Source organism: Petaurus breviceps, unplaced genomic scaffold (genome assembly GCF_028583685.1).
Source record: "Petaurus breviceps papuanus isolate PSGF00001 unplaced genomic scaffold, PetGlider_PUasm1.0 91041, whole genome shotgun sequence".
Classification (NCBI taxonomy): domain Eukaryota; kingdom Metazoa; phylum Chordata; class Mammalia; order Diprotodontia; family Petauridae; genus Petaurus; species Petaurus breviceps.
In genome coordinates this window covers 40,029,399-40,041,814 of record NW_027187400.1, presented here as the reverse complement: position 1 = coordinate 40,041,814, position 12,416 = coordinate 40,029,399, and the positions used below count along the sequence as shown (strand labels likewise).

General features: G+C 60.6%; 2 protein-coding genes across 5 annotated transcripts in view; one reads left to right on the top strand and one right to left on the bottom strand.

The window, feature by feature from the left end:
• SAMD11 (sterile alpha motif domain containing 11) overlaps positions 1-9,118 on the top strand; it is a 38,514-nt gene extending 29,396 nt beyond the window's left edge. For all 4 annotated transcript variants that reach the window (XM_069078385.1, XM_069078383.1, XM_069078382.1 and 1 more), the window contains 9 exons: positions 986-1,078; positions 1,564-1,722; positions 3,870-4,071; positions 4,879-4,991; positions 5,193-5,271; positions 5,500-6,110; positions 6,602-6,729; positions 7,524-7,634; positions 8,242-9,118. In XM_069078385.1, the coding sequence (XP_068934486.1) occupies positions 986-1,078; positions 1,564-1,722; positions 3,870-4,071; positions 4,879-4,991; positions 5,193-5,271; positions 5,500-6,110; positions 6,602-6,729; positions 7,524-7,634; positions 8,242-8,487 (1,742 nt within the window). In that variant the 3' untranslated portion in view covers positions 8,488-9,118. The remainder of the gene's footprint in view (positions 1-985; positions 1,079-1,563; positions 1,723-3,869; positions 4,072-4,878; positions 4,992-5,192; positions 5,272-5,499; positions 6,111-6,601; positions 6,730-7,523; positions 7,635-8,241) is intronic.
• NOC2L (NOC2 like nucleolar associated transcriptional repressor) overlaps positions 9,063-12,416 on the bottom strand; it is a 36,845-nt gene continuing 33,491 nt past the window's right edge. The window contains exons 18-19 of the mRNA XM_069078381.1: positions 9,751-9,885; positions 9,063-9,296 (exon numbers count right to left, since the gene is read on the bottom strand). Of these exons, the coding sequence (XP_068934482.1) occupies positions 9,199-9,296; positions 9,751-9,885 (233 nt within the window). The 3' untranslated portion in view covers positions 9,063-9,198. The remainder of the gene's footprint in view (positions 9,297-9,750; positions 9,886-12,416) is intronic.

Genomic DNA, 12,416 nt, shown 5'->3' with positions numbered 1-12,416 from the left:
TGAAGGGGAGGGAGGAAGAGAGGGAGAGACTCAGAAGGGGGAGAGGCTCCAACAGAGAGAGAGAGAGAGAGAGAGAGAGAGAGAGAGAGAATTCAGGAGGAGGAGACAGGCTCAGAGAGGAAAAGATGAAATGAAATGGGGGAGAGATAGGTTTAGAGAGTGATTCAGAAAGAGTATAAGGTGGTAACAGAAATCTAGAGGGACCAAAAGTCCGAAAAGGAGCTATTCAGAGAGGAGAAAGATGAAATGGGACTGAGAGGAGAGTCAGAGACATACAGGGTGGAGAGACGAGACACGGGGACCAGGAGAGATGCAGAAAATCAGGCAGGAAGAGATTCTGAAAGAATGAGAAGGGAAAGAATCAGGGGAAAATCATGAAATAAAACTGAAAGAAGAAATTTGGAGAGACTGATGGTTCTCAGAGACTGAGAAAGGAAGAGATTTCGGGGGGAAAACTAGGGGAAGGACTCCAAAGAGGGAAAGATTCAAAAAGATTTGGAGAGGGAGTGCTTCAGAAATAATAAGGGGGGAGGGAACCTCGGATTCGAGGAGATGCAAAGACTGAGAAGGAGGCTGAGATTCTGAAGGGAGAGAGGCAAGAGGGAGGGGCAGTGCCGAGGCCGGCGAAGCTGGCGGGAGGCTTCTGCCGGGTTTGGCTCAGGACATGAAAGGAGCGTCCTGTCGGAAGCCCAGGGGGTCCCTGGGTGGCTGCACAGACCATGAAACTCAGTACGCGGATTGTTGGGATGGGGGTGGCGAGCGCCTGGGCTGGAGGACTGTAGCCTGTGTTGGGGGTGGGGTGGGGGCTGGCCTTCTAACCCCTGCCCCTGCCAACTGCCTGTAGGGTTTGGCTAGTCCAAGGAGCTGCCCGATCTGACAGTCTGACGCTATTCTATTATTCTCGCCCCGCCTCTCCCTCCCCCTCTTCTTCCTCCCTTCTGCCCCTGCCCCACATCCCCTCCCTTTACCACTTCCCCTCACCCAGATGACCTTTTAGGAAAAAGGCGGGGCTGCTCCCCCAGCAGCGGCGGCAGTGACCGCCCCTCGGAGAAGAAGCCCAGGAGTGAGTCCCCCAAGGGTAAGGGCTGAGCCTCTGGGGGAGGGGCTGACCCAAAAACGTCATTTCTGGGGAGGTTCCCCAGGCTGCCCAGTGGGTAGCCCTCCCTGAGGCCTGGGGCTGTCCCTGACAGGCTGGGAGATCGGATATGTCTCCTCGGGAAACCTTGGATTTGCACACATCAGTTCAGACAAACCTGAGTTCATATAAACATGTATGTGCATGTGAACACGTGTACCCACCCATATATGTGTGTGAGAGAATCTGTGTGCTGGTGTCAGGCATGTCTGAAAGGCATTGGGAAGATTTCCTTTATATACATAATTTAGATGAGGCTGAACCAAGAAAGAATGTATATGAGAGGGCGGGAGTGTGCATGTGTGGACACAGCTGCACTATGGGGGCTTTCTCCCCCGGCATCCTGAGCACTGGATGCCTTCAGCCTCAGACCTTGGAGGACCCCTCCCTCCCAGCTCACCTCTCCCCTGCTTCCCCCTCACTCCCAGAGCCCTCCCCCTCTCCTCTTCGAGAGGAGCCGGTCCCCCAGATGACCCCAGAGGAACACTACCGAAGGATGATGTCGGCCCTTAGTGAGCCGGGAGCGTTTGAGGAGCAGCAGCGGCTTTACCAGCTGGCCAGCACCGTGGGCCTGCCCAGCCACAGTGGTGAGTCCTCCTCCTAGCCATGCCCACCCTCCCAGAGGGCAGGCACCTCCTCCAGGCTTGGCCTCCACCTGACCCTCCCGCCCCATCCATTCCAGTGGTTTTTCTGGGATGCCCAGCCTCTCTCTGGCTCCCTGTGACTGTCTGTCCTGTATGTCTTTCCATCCCCTGTGTGCCCGCCTGCCTGCCAGCCACAGCATCCCACCCATTTCTTGTGCTCCCAGAGTGGCCTGATTTGGACCAGTCAGTCAGTGGTGGGGGGGGGGGGGGGAAGCTGCCTGTCCTCCATCACCTGTGCCTGAGGCTGGCTAGGAAGGGTGTGGCTATTCAGAAACCTCGGGTCCCTGCCCTTACTCTCTGGATGGCATGCTCAAATGCCTCACATCCCATAGGCAGCCCAGTATCACAGGCTTACAGTCCCAGGGTGGCAGTCAGCAGCACATCAGCCATACCCAGGGTCAGTGATGTTGATCACACATGTTGGCAGTCACACTCATTTCGGGTCCCACACATAGTCTGTCATACGTGAGCCTCAGTGACACATGGGGACAGCCTTACATGCTGTCAGACGCTGTCACACACAAACCCAGTCTCCTGCTCTGACACAGGCTCACACCTCCCAAGTCAGACAGGCACACAAAAGCTCTGGGGGTAAGGGGCGGCTTCAGGTGGTTGCCTAGGGCTGGGGGAGCCGGGCTTTTCTGCGCTGTTTTACTCTCACACTCAGAGGGAAGGCAGTCATACAGGCAGGGGGCCGGGAAGAGCAGGGAGACTGCTCAGGCCTCCTCAGCCTGAATAATTCACAAAATCTTAATAATTTAAAACCCTTCCCTTTAATTGCCTCCCCTGCCCCCCTGCTCCTCCTCCCACCTTCCCCGGTCCCCTCTTCCCCCCCCCCTCCCCCAGCCAGGAAGGGCCGGGGGCTGTGCAGTAGGGGCGGTGCCGCAGGCGCTGGGGGCTGGGGGGCAGGCGCTGGCGCTGGCACCGCGGCGGTGCCTGGAGCTGGGCTGTCAGTCACAGGCTGCACCCCCCCCCCCCCCCCCGCGGCGCCGTCCCGCTGCCGTCAGGGCCCGACTGTAAATAACTGAGTGCTGAGGGGAGGGAGGCAGGGGGTGGGGGGGAGGGGCGGGGGCCGTTCCGGTCACTGGGGATCAATGCGGCTCCGGAGCTGGCGCAGAGCCCGGGGCGAAATCACAGGCCCCCGGGCGGGCAGGCAGGCAGGCGGGCAGGCCGGGCCCGGAGCCGGCTCTTCTCGGGTCATTAATCTGTGAGCAGCCACCGAGGCTGCGGGGAGGGGGCTGGGGGCCAGGACCAGGGCCAGGGGCGGGCAGGGGGGAGCTGCCCAGCTTCCCTCATCCCCCAGCCTGGGCCAACCCAGTGACTCCCGGCCTGGCTGGCCACAGGGAGAATGGGGTGGGGGAGGGGCCTGGGAGTCTGGTCCTTCCTTCTGTGCCCCCCCCCCCCAGTCCCCTTCAGTGTATGTATGCATGCATGTCCGTTTTCTCGTCCACCAGTCCCTGTACGTGTATATCTGGAGGCTGGCTGTTTCTCTGTTCCCCAGTCCCTGTGGGTGCCCTTCTGGGTCACCCTGACTCCCCTGGACTGCCACCTAGGAAGTGTGGGGGTGATTTGGGGGGTTCCCCATCCTGCATTTGAGTCGGGCTTCTGAAGTTGTCTTTCTTTCCATTGTGGGTGGGAAGGGCTTTCCTGCCTTCTTGCTCAGGGGAGCCCCAAACCCCCGAAGAGGGAAAGGCGGAGGTGGGGCTTTGAGACTGTTTCTGGTTCCTCCCAAAGGGGGGCCCCATCCTGTTTGCCCCAGCCTCCTGTTTCTGCAGCTCCCCATCCCCTTCGTCTTCCCACTCCAGGCTGCCCCATGGACAGACACTCTTGGCCCGATGCCCTAAGTCCCCGCTGCCCTCTGGGTTCTTCTGGCCGGGCTCCGGGTGTCCCTTCTCAACATTGCCCAGCTTTGGCCAGCGTTCACCCTGCCAGTTCTGGTCCTTAAGACACCCAGCCTGGGGGGAAGGGGGAGGCATGCCCTGTCTTCTGGTTGGTGGGGCTGCTTTTTGGCCCCAATGTCAAGTTGCTGGGCGGGATGGCTACGGGGTTTTTCGGCTGCCTGCTCATGGGGTCTCCCTCTCTCCCCCCAGATCTCCTGAGGCTCAGGCAGGAGGTCGCAGCTGCAGCTGCTGTAAGGAGTCCGGGAGCCTTGGAGCCCCATCTCCCCGCATCCTCCAGCAGTTCTTCGGGGGCTGGAGTTGGAGGCGGGGCTGGAGCGGGGGCCGGGCAGCGCCGGAAGCAGGGCCTTCCCCCCCACAGGGAGACGGCTGTCACTGGGCACTTCTCAGATAGGTAAGGGGCATGGGAGTGGGTTCCTGGGGGGCATAAAGGGGTGGGGGAGCTCCGACATGAAACTTTGGGCAGCTCTGCAAATGCAGCTTCCGGGAGGTGAAGGCTGAGGGCTGGCGCTCGAGGGTAGGCACTGTGGTCGCTGAGGGTGGGAGCATGGACACAGAGACTCAATAGAGAGACTGCCAAACGCACCCCAGGCTAGGCACTAGCCCCCAACCTGCGGCTTTGTTCGCTTTAAAACGGGGGGAGGCCCCCTCCCGGGGAGGGGATCTCAAAGGAAGAGCCCCCCTCTGCTCGAGTTGTGCGGGGAGGCGGCTGAGCCGGGCTGGTTCCCGCAGCGGGCTGCGGAGGGTGAGGGGTGCCCCCGGGCCTCGGGCTGGCCTCGCTGCTCAGCGGGGTAATTACTGCCGCCGCAGCCCGGCCCGGCGCCCGCCAAGGTCAGCGCCTCCGCGCCGCCGCCCGAGATTAATTGGCGCCGCCGGGGGCGGGGGCAGGGCCTGATGGAGGCTTTAACGAGCCGCGCATCGACCGCTCCCCCCCTCCCCCTGCCCGCTCAGCGGCGGAGGCGCAATTAGTGCCTGGGCAGGGGGGCCGCGGGGGCCAGGGGAGATTCTGGGAAATGGGAGTGATCGAGCCCCACCTTCAGCAGACGGGGCTCCCCCCCACACCGCAGCAGTCTGAGTACCCCAACCCCCGACAGACCTCTTCTTGAGATGCCCTCCCCATCTCAGCGGGGGCCCTGGAGAGAAGCTGGACCGAGCTGGCCTCCTGGGTGCCCCCCTCAGACCGTTTCTCTCCTGCCCTCAGGGACCTGACCCATCCATCGCTGCTGTCGCCCCAGAATGCCCCCCACATCGCTCTGGGCCCCCACCTCAGACCCCCCTTCCTGGGTGTGCCTTCAGCTCTGTGCCAGACCCCAGGTGAGGAGGGGAGGGGCAGCGTGTGTGTATGCCGATGCATTTCTATCTGGGTTGAGCTCTGGGAACTGAGTCCCCTTTGGTTGTATTTCCTCAAAACCTGGGCTGCAGGCTGGTGGTTTGTGGGCATTGGAGGAGGGGGAAAGGTGTGTGTCCTGGCCCTGGACTGACGAGCCATGTCTGTCTGCCCTCTCCACTGGCTAGGATATGGTTTCCTTCAGCCAGCTCAGGCTGAGATGTTTGCCAGACAACAGGAAATCCTCCGAAAACAGAGCTTGGCCAGGTGAGGGTGACCCCAACATTCCACCTCCCGGCAGCTGAGAAGAGGTGGCAGATGGGCCGGGCCACTCTGAGGTGCCCCATGAACAACAGCCTTGCAGATAGCCACCAGCCCCATCAGACCTTTGAGGACTTGTGGCCTGCCCAGTTCCATTTGGTTGGGGGAGGGGGAGGTTGGTACTCAGCCTGCTGAAGCAGGGATGTCCTGACCTCCCCCCCCTTCCTCCCCCAGGCTGGAGATGTCAGCGGAGCTACTCAGGCAGAAAGAGCTAGAGAGCCTGCACAGGCCTAGGCTGCTGACTGGGGACCCACTGGGGCTGCCCCAGGAACACCCAGCTCTCCGCACCCATGAGGGCCCTGACAGTCACTCCCTGCCCTCTTCCTCTCTACACGAGGACCTACAGCGTCGGCGGAGCGCCATGCTGGTTCTGAGGCATAGCTCAGCACCCCTCTTGGCCCTGCCCCCACACGGAGCCCCCTGCCCGGGCCCGGGCCCCCCAACACCCCCCAGAGAGCAGGCCCGGCAGCGCTCTGCTGCCCGAAAGGGGGTCGGGAGGCCTGGAGAGGCCAAGGAAGCCAGTGGCCCAGGAGTCCGGGCCCAGGACAGTCCAGATGACTCCAAGGAGTCGGACAGTGAGGAGGCTGAGGCTCCTCGAGCGGAGGCCGGCGGTGCCAGCCGCACCTGTGATGGCCCTAAGGACACAGCCGGCGGGCCCAGTGGTGACTCTCCGGGGCATGGCCTGGGAGGCAGGGCTGAGGGGAAGGGGCCCCTTCTGGGTGCCCCACTGCCACCCCCTCTGCCTCTGAGCCTCCCCTACACTGTCAGTCCCTACTTTCACACAGGTAGGTGTTCACTCCTTCCGATGCCTCCAAAGAGAAGCTGCCTCTTCCTCCTCTTGTTCCCTTGCTGTAGTTGGGGTGCAACTGGGGGGCTGGTGAAAGGGGAGTGCTGGGAATCTAGTCCCTGTGTGGCCTTCAGTGGGAAGAAACTGCCTTAACCGCCAGCCCCCACCCCCTACTGGGTGGAAGCTTCCAAGGAATCAGAGACAAAACCCCTGCATTGACTAAGGGCCCACAGAATGCCAGTGCTGAGTCCCTGGCATTCTGCCAGGGTGGGAGGAAGGGGGGGGACACCTTAGAAACCAAGACCCTGACCGAGCCCCCTTATAGTCAGGGCCCAGAGGTGGGCAGTGTCACTGAGGGAAGGGGGCACATTAGGATGACCCAGACGTTCCCCTTGGCTGACAAGGACTCTTGTTCATTTCCTTGGGGAGGGGAGGCAAGCCAGGCCAAGGAATCCCCAGTGACACCCCCTTCCCCCCTTCCTCATGCAGGCACCATGGGGGGACTGTTCTTGGACAGTGGGGAGGAGACTGTGGGCCCTGAAGACGTCAGCAAGTGGACAGTGGATGACGTATGCACTTTCGTGGGTGGCCTGGCTGGTTGCGGAGAGTATGCCCCGGTATGGGAGGGGAGGCAGAGAAGGGGATCCGGTGTGGACCAAGGGGGGTGGGGTGGGGGGGTGTTAATGTCACCATGGATTCTGCCCTCTCCCCCAGCCAGTCACAGACATTCAGACAATAGCTATTTCCTCCTGTCCCCAGCTCCTCCCCATACACCCCCTCAGAGATAGTCCCCAGACCCCGGGCAGCCAATGCTGCTCTGCATTGCTTGGGGGGCAGGGGCCCTGGGCCTGGGCTGCTGCTGTCAAACCCTTGGCCTCTGTTCAGGTCTGAGGTGGGATGGGCCCCCACTAGCCCCTAGCCTTTGTGTATATTGGCAGACACAACTACACGTGTGTGGGACACAAAACCACACAATCCCCTCCCCGACAGGGCCTCTGTGTGGAGCAGGTTTCTCTAGTGTCTGGGGGTGGGAGGTGGGGGAGGGGGAATCACTGGGCCCTGGCAGTCTGGCCCCAGGGGCTGCACACATCAGCCTGGCTTGGCCAGCTGCACAAAGGGAATTTGTCTTCTATTGGAGATTGGGAGTTGCACCAATTTCTTTGCTTTCCTGGCTCCTCTAGTCAGCTCCCTCTAGAGACCCCTGGGCTGTCCCAGGGCCTGGAGTAGGAAGGGCTCAGAGGTGGGAACTATCCCAAGAACTGTGGGGTGGGATGCTTCTGAGCATCTGGGACAAGCTTTGGGGTGCATCCCGTAGCAGCCTGCCCTGGAGAAGCAAGGAGCATGGGGGAAGAGAGAGAAACAGGGTGAGCTCCCAGCAGCTGACCACTGCCCCCGCCTCCTTCGGTCCCAGGTATTCCGAGAGCAGGCCATAGACGGGGAGACGCTGCCCCTGCTAACTGAAGAGCATTTGCTGACTAACATGGGGCTGAAGCTGGGACCTGCCCTGAAGATCCGATCCCACGTGAGTCTCCCCCCACCACCTACTCAACCCAGAATCTCACTGTCATTAGCGGTACCCCCCAAGTGAAGGAGCTAGGATTTCTGAATGCTGGTCCTCATTTCAGACTCTGCTCTTTCCAACTGACTGGAAAGTGGCCGGGGTGGGCTGGAAGCCCAGCTAGAACAAGCCTGTCTGGGCCTCAGGGCCCCTGGGGCTGGGAAATCCTGAGAAGGAAAACCTCCATCCCCAAATACTCAGGCTGGGTGGGAGTGTCCTTGAACAGGACGCTTCCTTTGTGCCCCGCTCTTAGGGCATCCCCTCCTGGTCAGTGGCCAGCTCCCTCCTTTGGGGTACACAGAGCAGAATGTGGCATCTCCTTGGCCTGGCCCAGTGTGGGCTCCCACTCTCCCTCCACTTCTTTGCTTTTTCCCTGGGCAGTGCTACCCAGTGGAAGTTCCTGAATCAGAGACCCCAGAAACCAGACCTCTAATTTCTTTGAGCACCAGGCCCTGCCCGCCCAGCCCTCCCAGATAGAGCTAAGGGCCTCATATGCCAAGGCAGCTGCAGCAATCTGGCTGGCCTAAGTCCCCAGTGTCTGGCCAGTCAATGCTCTTCTCCTCCCTCACAGGTGGCCAAGCGTGTGGGCAGACTGTTCTACATGGCGAGCTTCCCTGTGGCCCTCCCTCTGCAGGCCCCTGGCCTTCGGGGGACAACAGAAAGGGAGCTGTCGGGAGAGCTCCAGCCCTCCTCCCCAGCCAACACTGCATCCCCCTTTGGAGGCAGCTTCTCAGCCAGCAGAGGTTCCCCTAAACAAGAGAATGGTACTCCCTCCCTGCTGGTGGGAATGGGGGACGTGCCCAAGCCTCCCTCCTAACTCCCCAAGGCTGCTTGGCCAAGGACCTCAGAGCCCTCCCCCCTTCCCAAGGGCAACTGCGGACCACCTCATCCCTGGCCCTTCCAGGGTGGCTGAGGACCTGTCCCTGGGCACTTTCCCTGCCTTGCCCAGCTTTGTATCTTTTTGAGGCCAAAAGGAAAAAAACCCAGAAAAGCAGGACTGGAGGCCCAGGAGGAGAGGGGGAAAAAATCCAAAGAATTTCTGGAAACAGCTCCAAGGGTCTAGAGCAGACACAAACAGCCCCGACTTGTCCCAGCCAAGCCCAGGGAGGCCAGCCGCCTCCACACCCCCCCCAGACTGGACTCAGTTCCCAATTCAGGTGTCTATGCATCTCTAGCAACTTCAAACAATACCAAAGACAGACGCAGCGATGGCAGAAGTGGGCAGGCCGAGGGCAGCAGCCATCGAGGGCCAGGGTGAGAGGCAGAGGGGCTTTGGGCTTGGCCTCCCGGCAGGGCTGACAGACTGATGTGGGCTGGAGCTCCGGACTGACGGTACTCCCTCCCCCCAAAACACTGCACGTGCCACCAACTTTTCTTAAAGAGACTTCTCGGTACATTTAAGCTTCTTTATATTGTAAAGAAAAAACAATAAAGGCCCCACCACGTGAGCCTTCCTCTCTGTTCCTCCCTCCATGGAGCAGGATGGCCCCCCTTGGCAGTGGCTCCCGGGCCCGGGGTCCAGGACGCTTCAGTCCTCCTCGGAAAGCTGCAGCTCCTCCACTACGTCTTCCTCCCCCTGGGCCAGCCTCTTCAGCTCAGCCGGGGGCAGCTTCGAGGCTTCTGGGCCTGGGGGAAGAAAACAGCACAGGCTGGAGGTGGAATTCTGCTTTATCAGGGAGAAACAAGGCAGCCCAGGTTTCTCATCATTAATTAATCATGGCGCTAATTAATTTATTGAGGCTGCTGCTGTTTCCAGATAGCAGGAAAGAGAGGAGCAGCTGGCCAGTGTCTGGGGGGGCGGGGGGGGCACTCCAGCCCCACCTAAATCACTGCTCACCCTCCCCATTAGGCTCCTGACAGGCATCCTGTCCCCCAGCCCACCCCCATTTGGGCTCCGAGCCCAGAAAGGACCCACTGAGGCGCTCTATGCCAGCCCGGTCAGAGAGCTGTATCTAAGCCAAAGCTCTGGTCACAGCTGCCGCTGGCCGGATGTGGCCCAGAGGACTCCCTCCTCTGGTCGGGGGCGTGGGGGGACCCCAAATGGGGAGCTCGGCCGCCTCCTGGGCCCACAGCCTCTCACCCTCAGGGTCGCTGCCGCTGTCCTCATCACCCTCCTCTAGGTCCTCACTGTCCCCGCTCAGCCCCGAAGACTCATCTGGGCTGTCAGCAGAGTCATCATCGTCTTCACCCTGGGCTTTCCTGGAGCTAGCCCTTCCTGTGATTCAGACACAGAAAACATGCCACGGTCAGCTGCAGGGTCATTCAGGGCTGGAGCCCAAATCCATCAGCCCCACGGCCACTGGGGAGAGTTCATTAGAGAGACAGCCCCACACGAGCCCCACACGGGCGGGGCGGCGGGCAGTGACGGCCCATCTCTGGCTCTCCCTTAATCGAGCCGGCTCCTGCCCAGAATCATTAATAATCTCCGACAGGCCTGTCTCCCTGCCTGAGACCTGTCAGGGGGTAAATGAGAGAAATTCATGTGTTTCCTTCCCCATCACCACACACAGATCCATCAGAGCTGGAAGCAGCCAGACCCTCCCCCATCCCTCACCACCCACAGACCCCCCCCCACATGTTGACTCTCGTCACACCCAAATCGTGCTTTATAGGGTCTCAGCCTTGGCGCTCTGCGCCCCCCCCAAGCAAGACCGCAAAGCAGACCTAGTTAACAGCCAGGGCCTGGGGACAGGCCCACAAAACCTGACCCACCCACTGACCTCTGCCCCCAGCTCAGATGGCCAGAGGTCATACTTCCAAGGTGACCCCTGCCCTAGTCCCAGGAAGTCTTGGGGGCAAATGCTCCCCAGAGTGGGGGGGGGGGGGTGGGCACCAAGTCCCACTTGGAGGCCTCCCTAGATGGAAATGAGAGTGAAGGACTACTTGTGTGGCCCCAGACAAGCTACTTCCCTCTCTGGGTCTCAGTTTCCTCATCTGTAAAATGAAGGGAACAGACCAGCCCTCTCCAGTCCTTCCCCGAATTGGAATGTTAAGGCTTCAAATCCCAGCCCCTCCAGGCCTCTGCACCCAGGGCTAGGGCCAGGCTTCCAGCCCTCTGGCCCCCAGGCAAGCAGGGGATAAAAGCTGATTGGGAAGGCAAGGCTACCAGATGTGTAGGGGCGCAGCAGCTGGGCAGAGCCTGTCACCCACTCCCCCTCTGCTAAAAGCAGGGATGGGTGGGGAACAAGGGTACAGGCCCATGTGGGCCCAGTTTCCAGGTCCCACCCCCACCTCTCTGCCCAAGCCCCCCAAACTCCTTAGTGCCCAAATAGGACACACCCCTGAGGAGCTTGCTGGCCTTCCCAAATCTCTCAGCACTGGGCAGTTAGCTTGGGGATGAAAGGAGATCCCTAACCACTAGACCACTGCATGCTTCCCAATCCCTAGAAATCATGGGCTGGAGATCTGAAAGTCGGGCCCCTTCCTGCTCCCCCTCCATCCCTGGAGCCCCAGACTGGATGATCATGGGGAGATCCCCCCTTCCTGAAAGCATGTGCAGTGCACCCCCTCCTCCCTGCTTTCCAGGTCTGAGGGTTGAAAGAACCAGTGGGCAGACGCCTGTGTGTGCCAGCACGGGCCTCAGCCCCAGCAGCAGGGATGGACTCAACCCTTTACAAACAGGAACCCTCTGGAACATCACTAAGACCCCGGGAGGCAGTCCCCCTGATCATCCCCTTTTACAAGTGAGGAAACCAGAAGCAGGCAGAGGGGAAGTGACTTAGCCAGGGTCACACAGCCTCTGAGGCAGGATCTGATTCGGGTTTCCCACTGCCCCACCCAGCTACCCAAGGGAACATCAGCCCTACCCAGTGGTACATGAAGTGTGGCCCCAACAGCAGAGGAGCCCAAGAGAAGCTGCAGAGCCTGCCTGAGGCCCCTCTGGACACCTTCTGCCTGCCCACCCTACACCCGTCTCATGCCAATTCCTCCGCTGGCATCCCTCTCAGCCCTTTTTCTCCTGCAGAGCCGGGGCCTGGCCGGTCCCTCTCCCTCCTCACCCCTGCCCATCCTCTCCACAGCTGCTCTGAGCAGAGCCATTTGCCTGGGTGTCCCCTGAGGGCAGGCTCTATCTCTGTGCCCCCAAGGCTCCAGCAGCAGTCTGAGCACACGGCAGGCACTTAGTAAATGTGACTGCCCAGAACAGTGGCCCCTGGGCTCAGAGCCTCTGCACTCCCTTCCCTCCAAGGTGTAAGTATGAGGATATGCAAAGCTGCTCTTATACCCAAGTCTAACACAGGTACAGTGAGGCAGGCGCCCAGGCCAGCACTGGAGGCTGTCACTCCCCCGGGGGCCTCAAAGTTGGAGGCAGGCACCCTCCATGAGGGTGGCCTGGAGCTCTGCCACGCCCTGTCCTGCCTCTGGGATTCTGGCTTCCCCCATAAGCCTCGGTTTCTTTCTCTGCAGTGGTCAGCCCAGTGCACTGACCTATGACCAGCCCTCAGGCTCCAGGGGCCTGGGCTCTCCTGGGATAGGCTGGGGTCACCGCTTCTTACAAAAACAACACATGAGGGGTGGCTAGGTGGCACAGTGACCCTGGAGTCTGGAGGACCTGAGTTCAAATCTGGCCTCAGACACAACACAAAAACTAGTCATGGGACCCTGGGCAAGTCACTTAACCCCAATTGCCCTCTAAAAAGCAAAAAACAAAACAAAACACAACACATGGGGTGATAAGGTGGTCAGAGGCTCCAAGGGGTGTCACACACACACACACACACACACACACACACACACACACACACACAC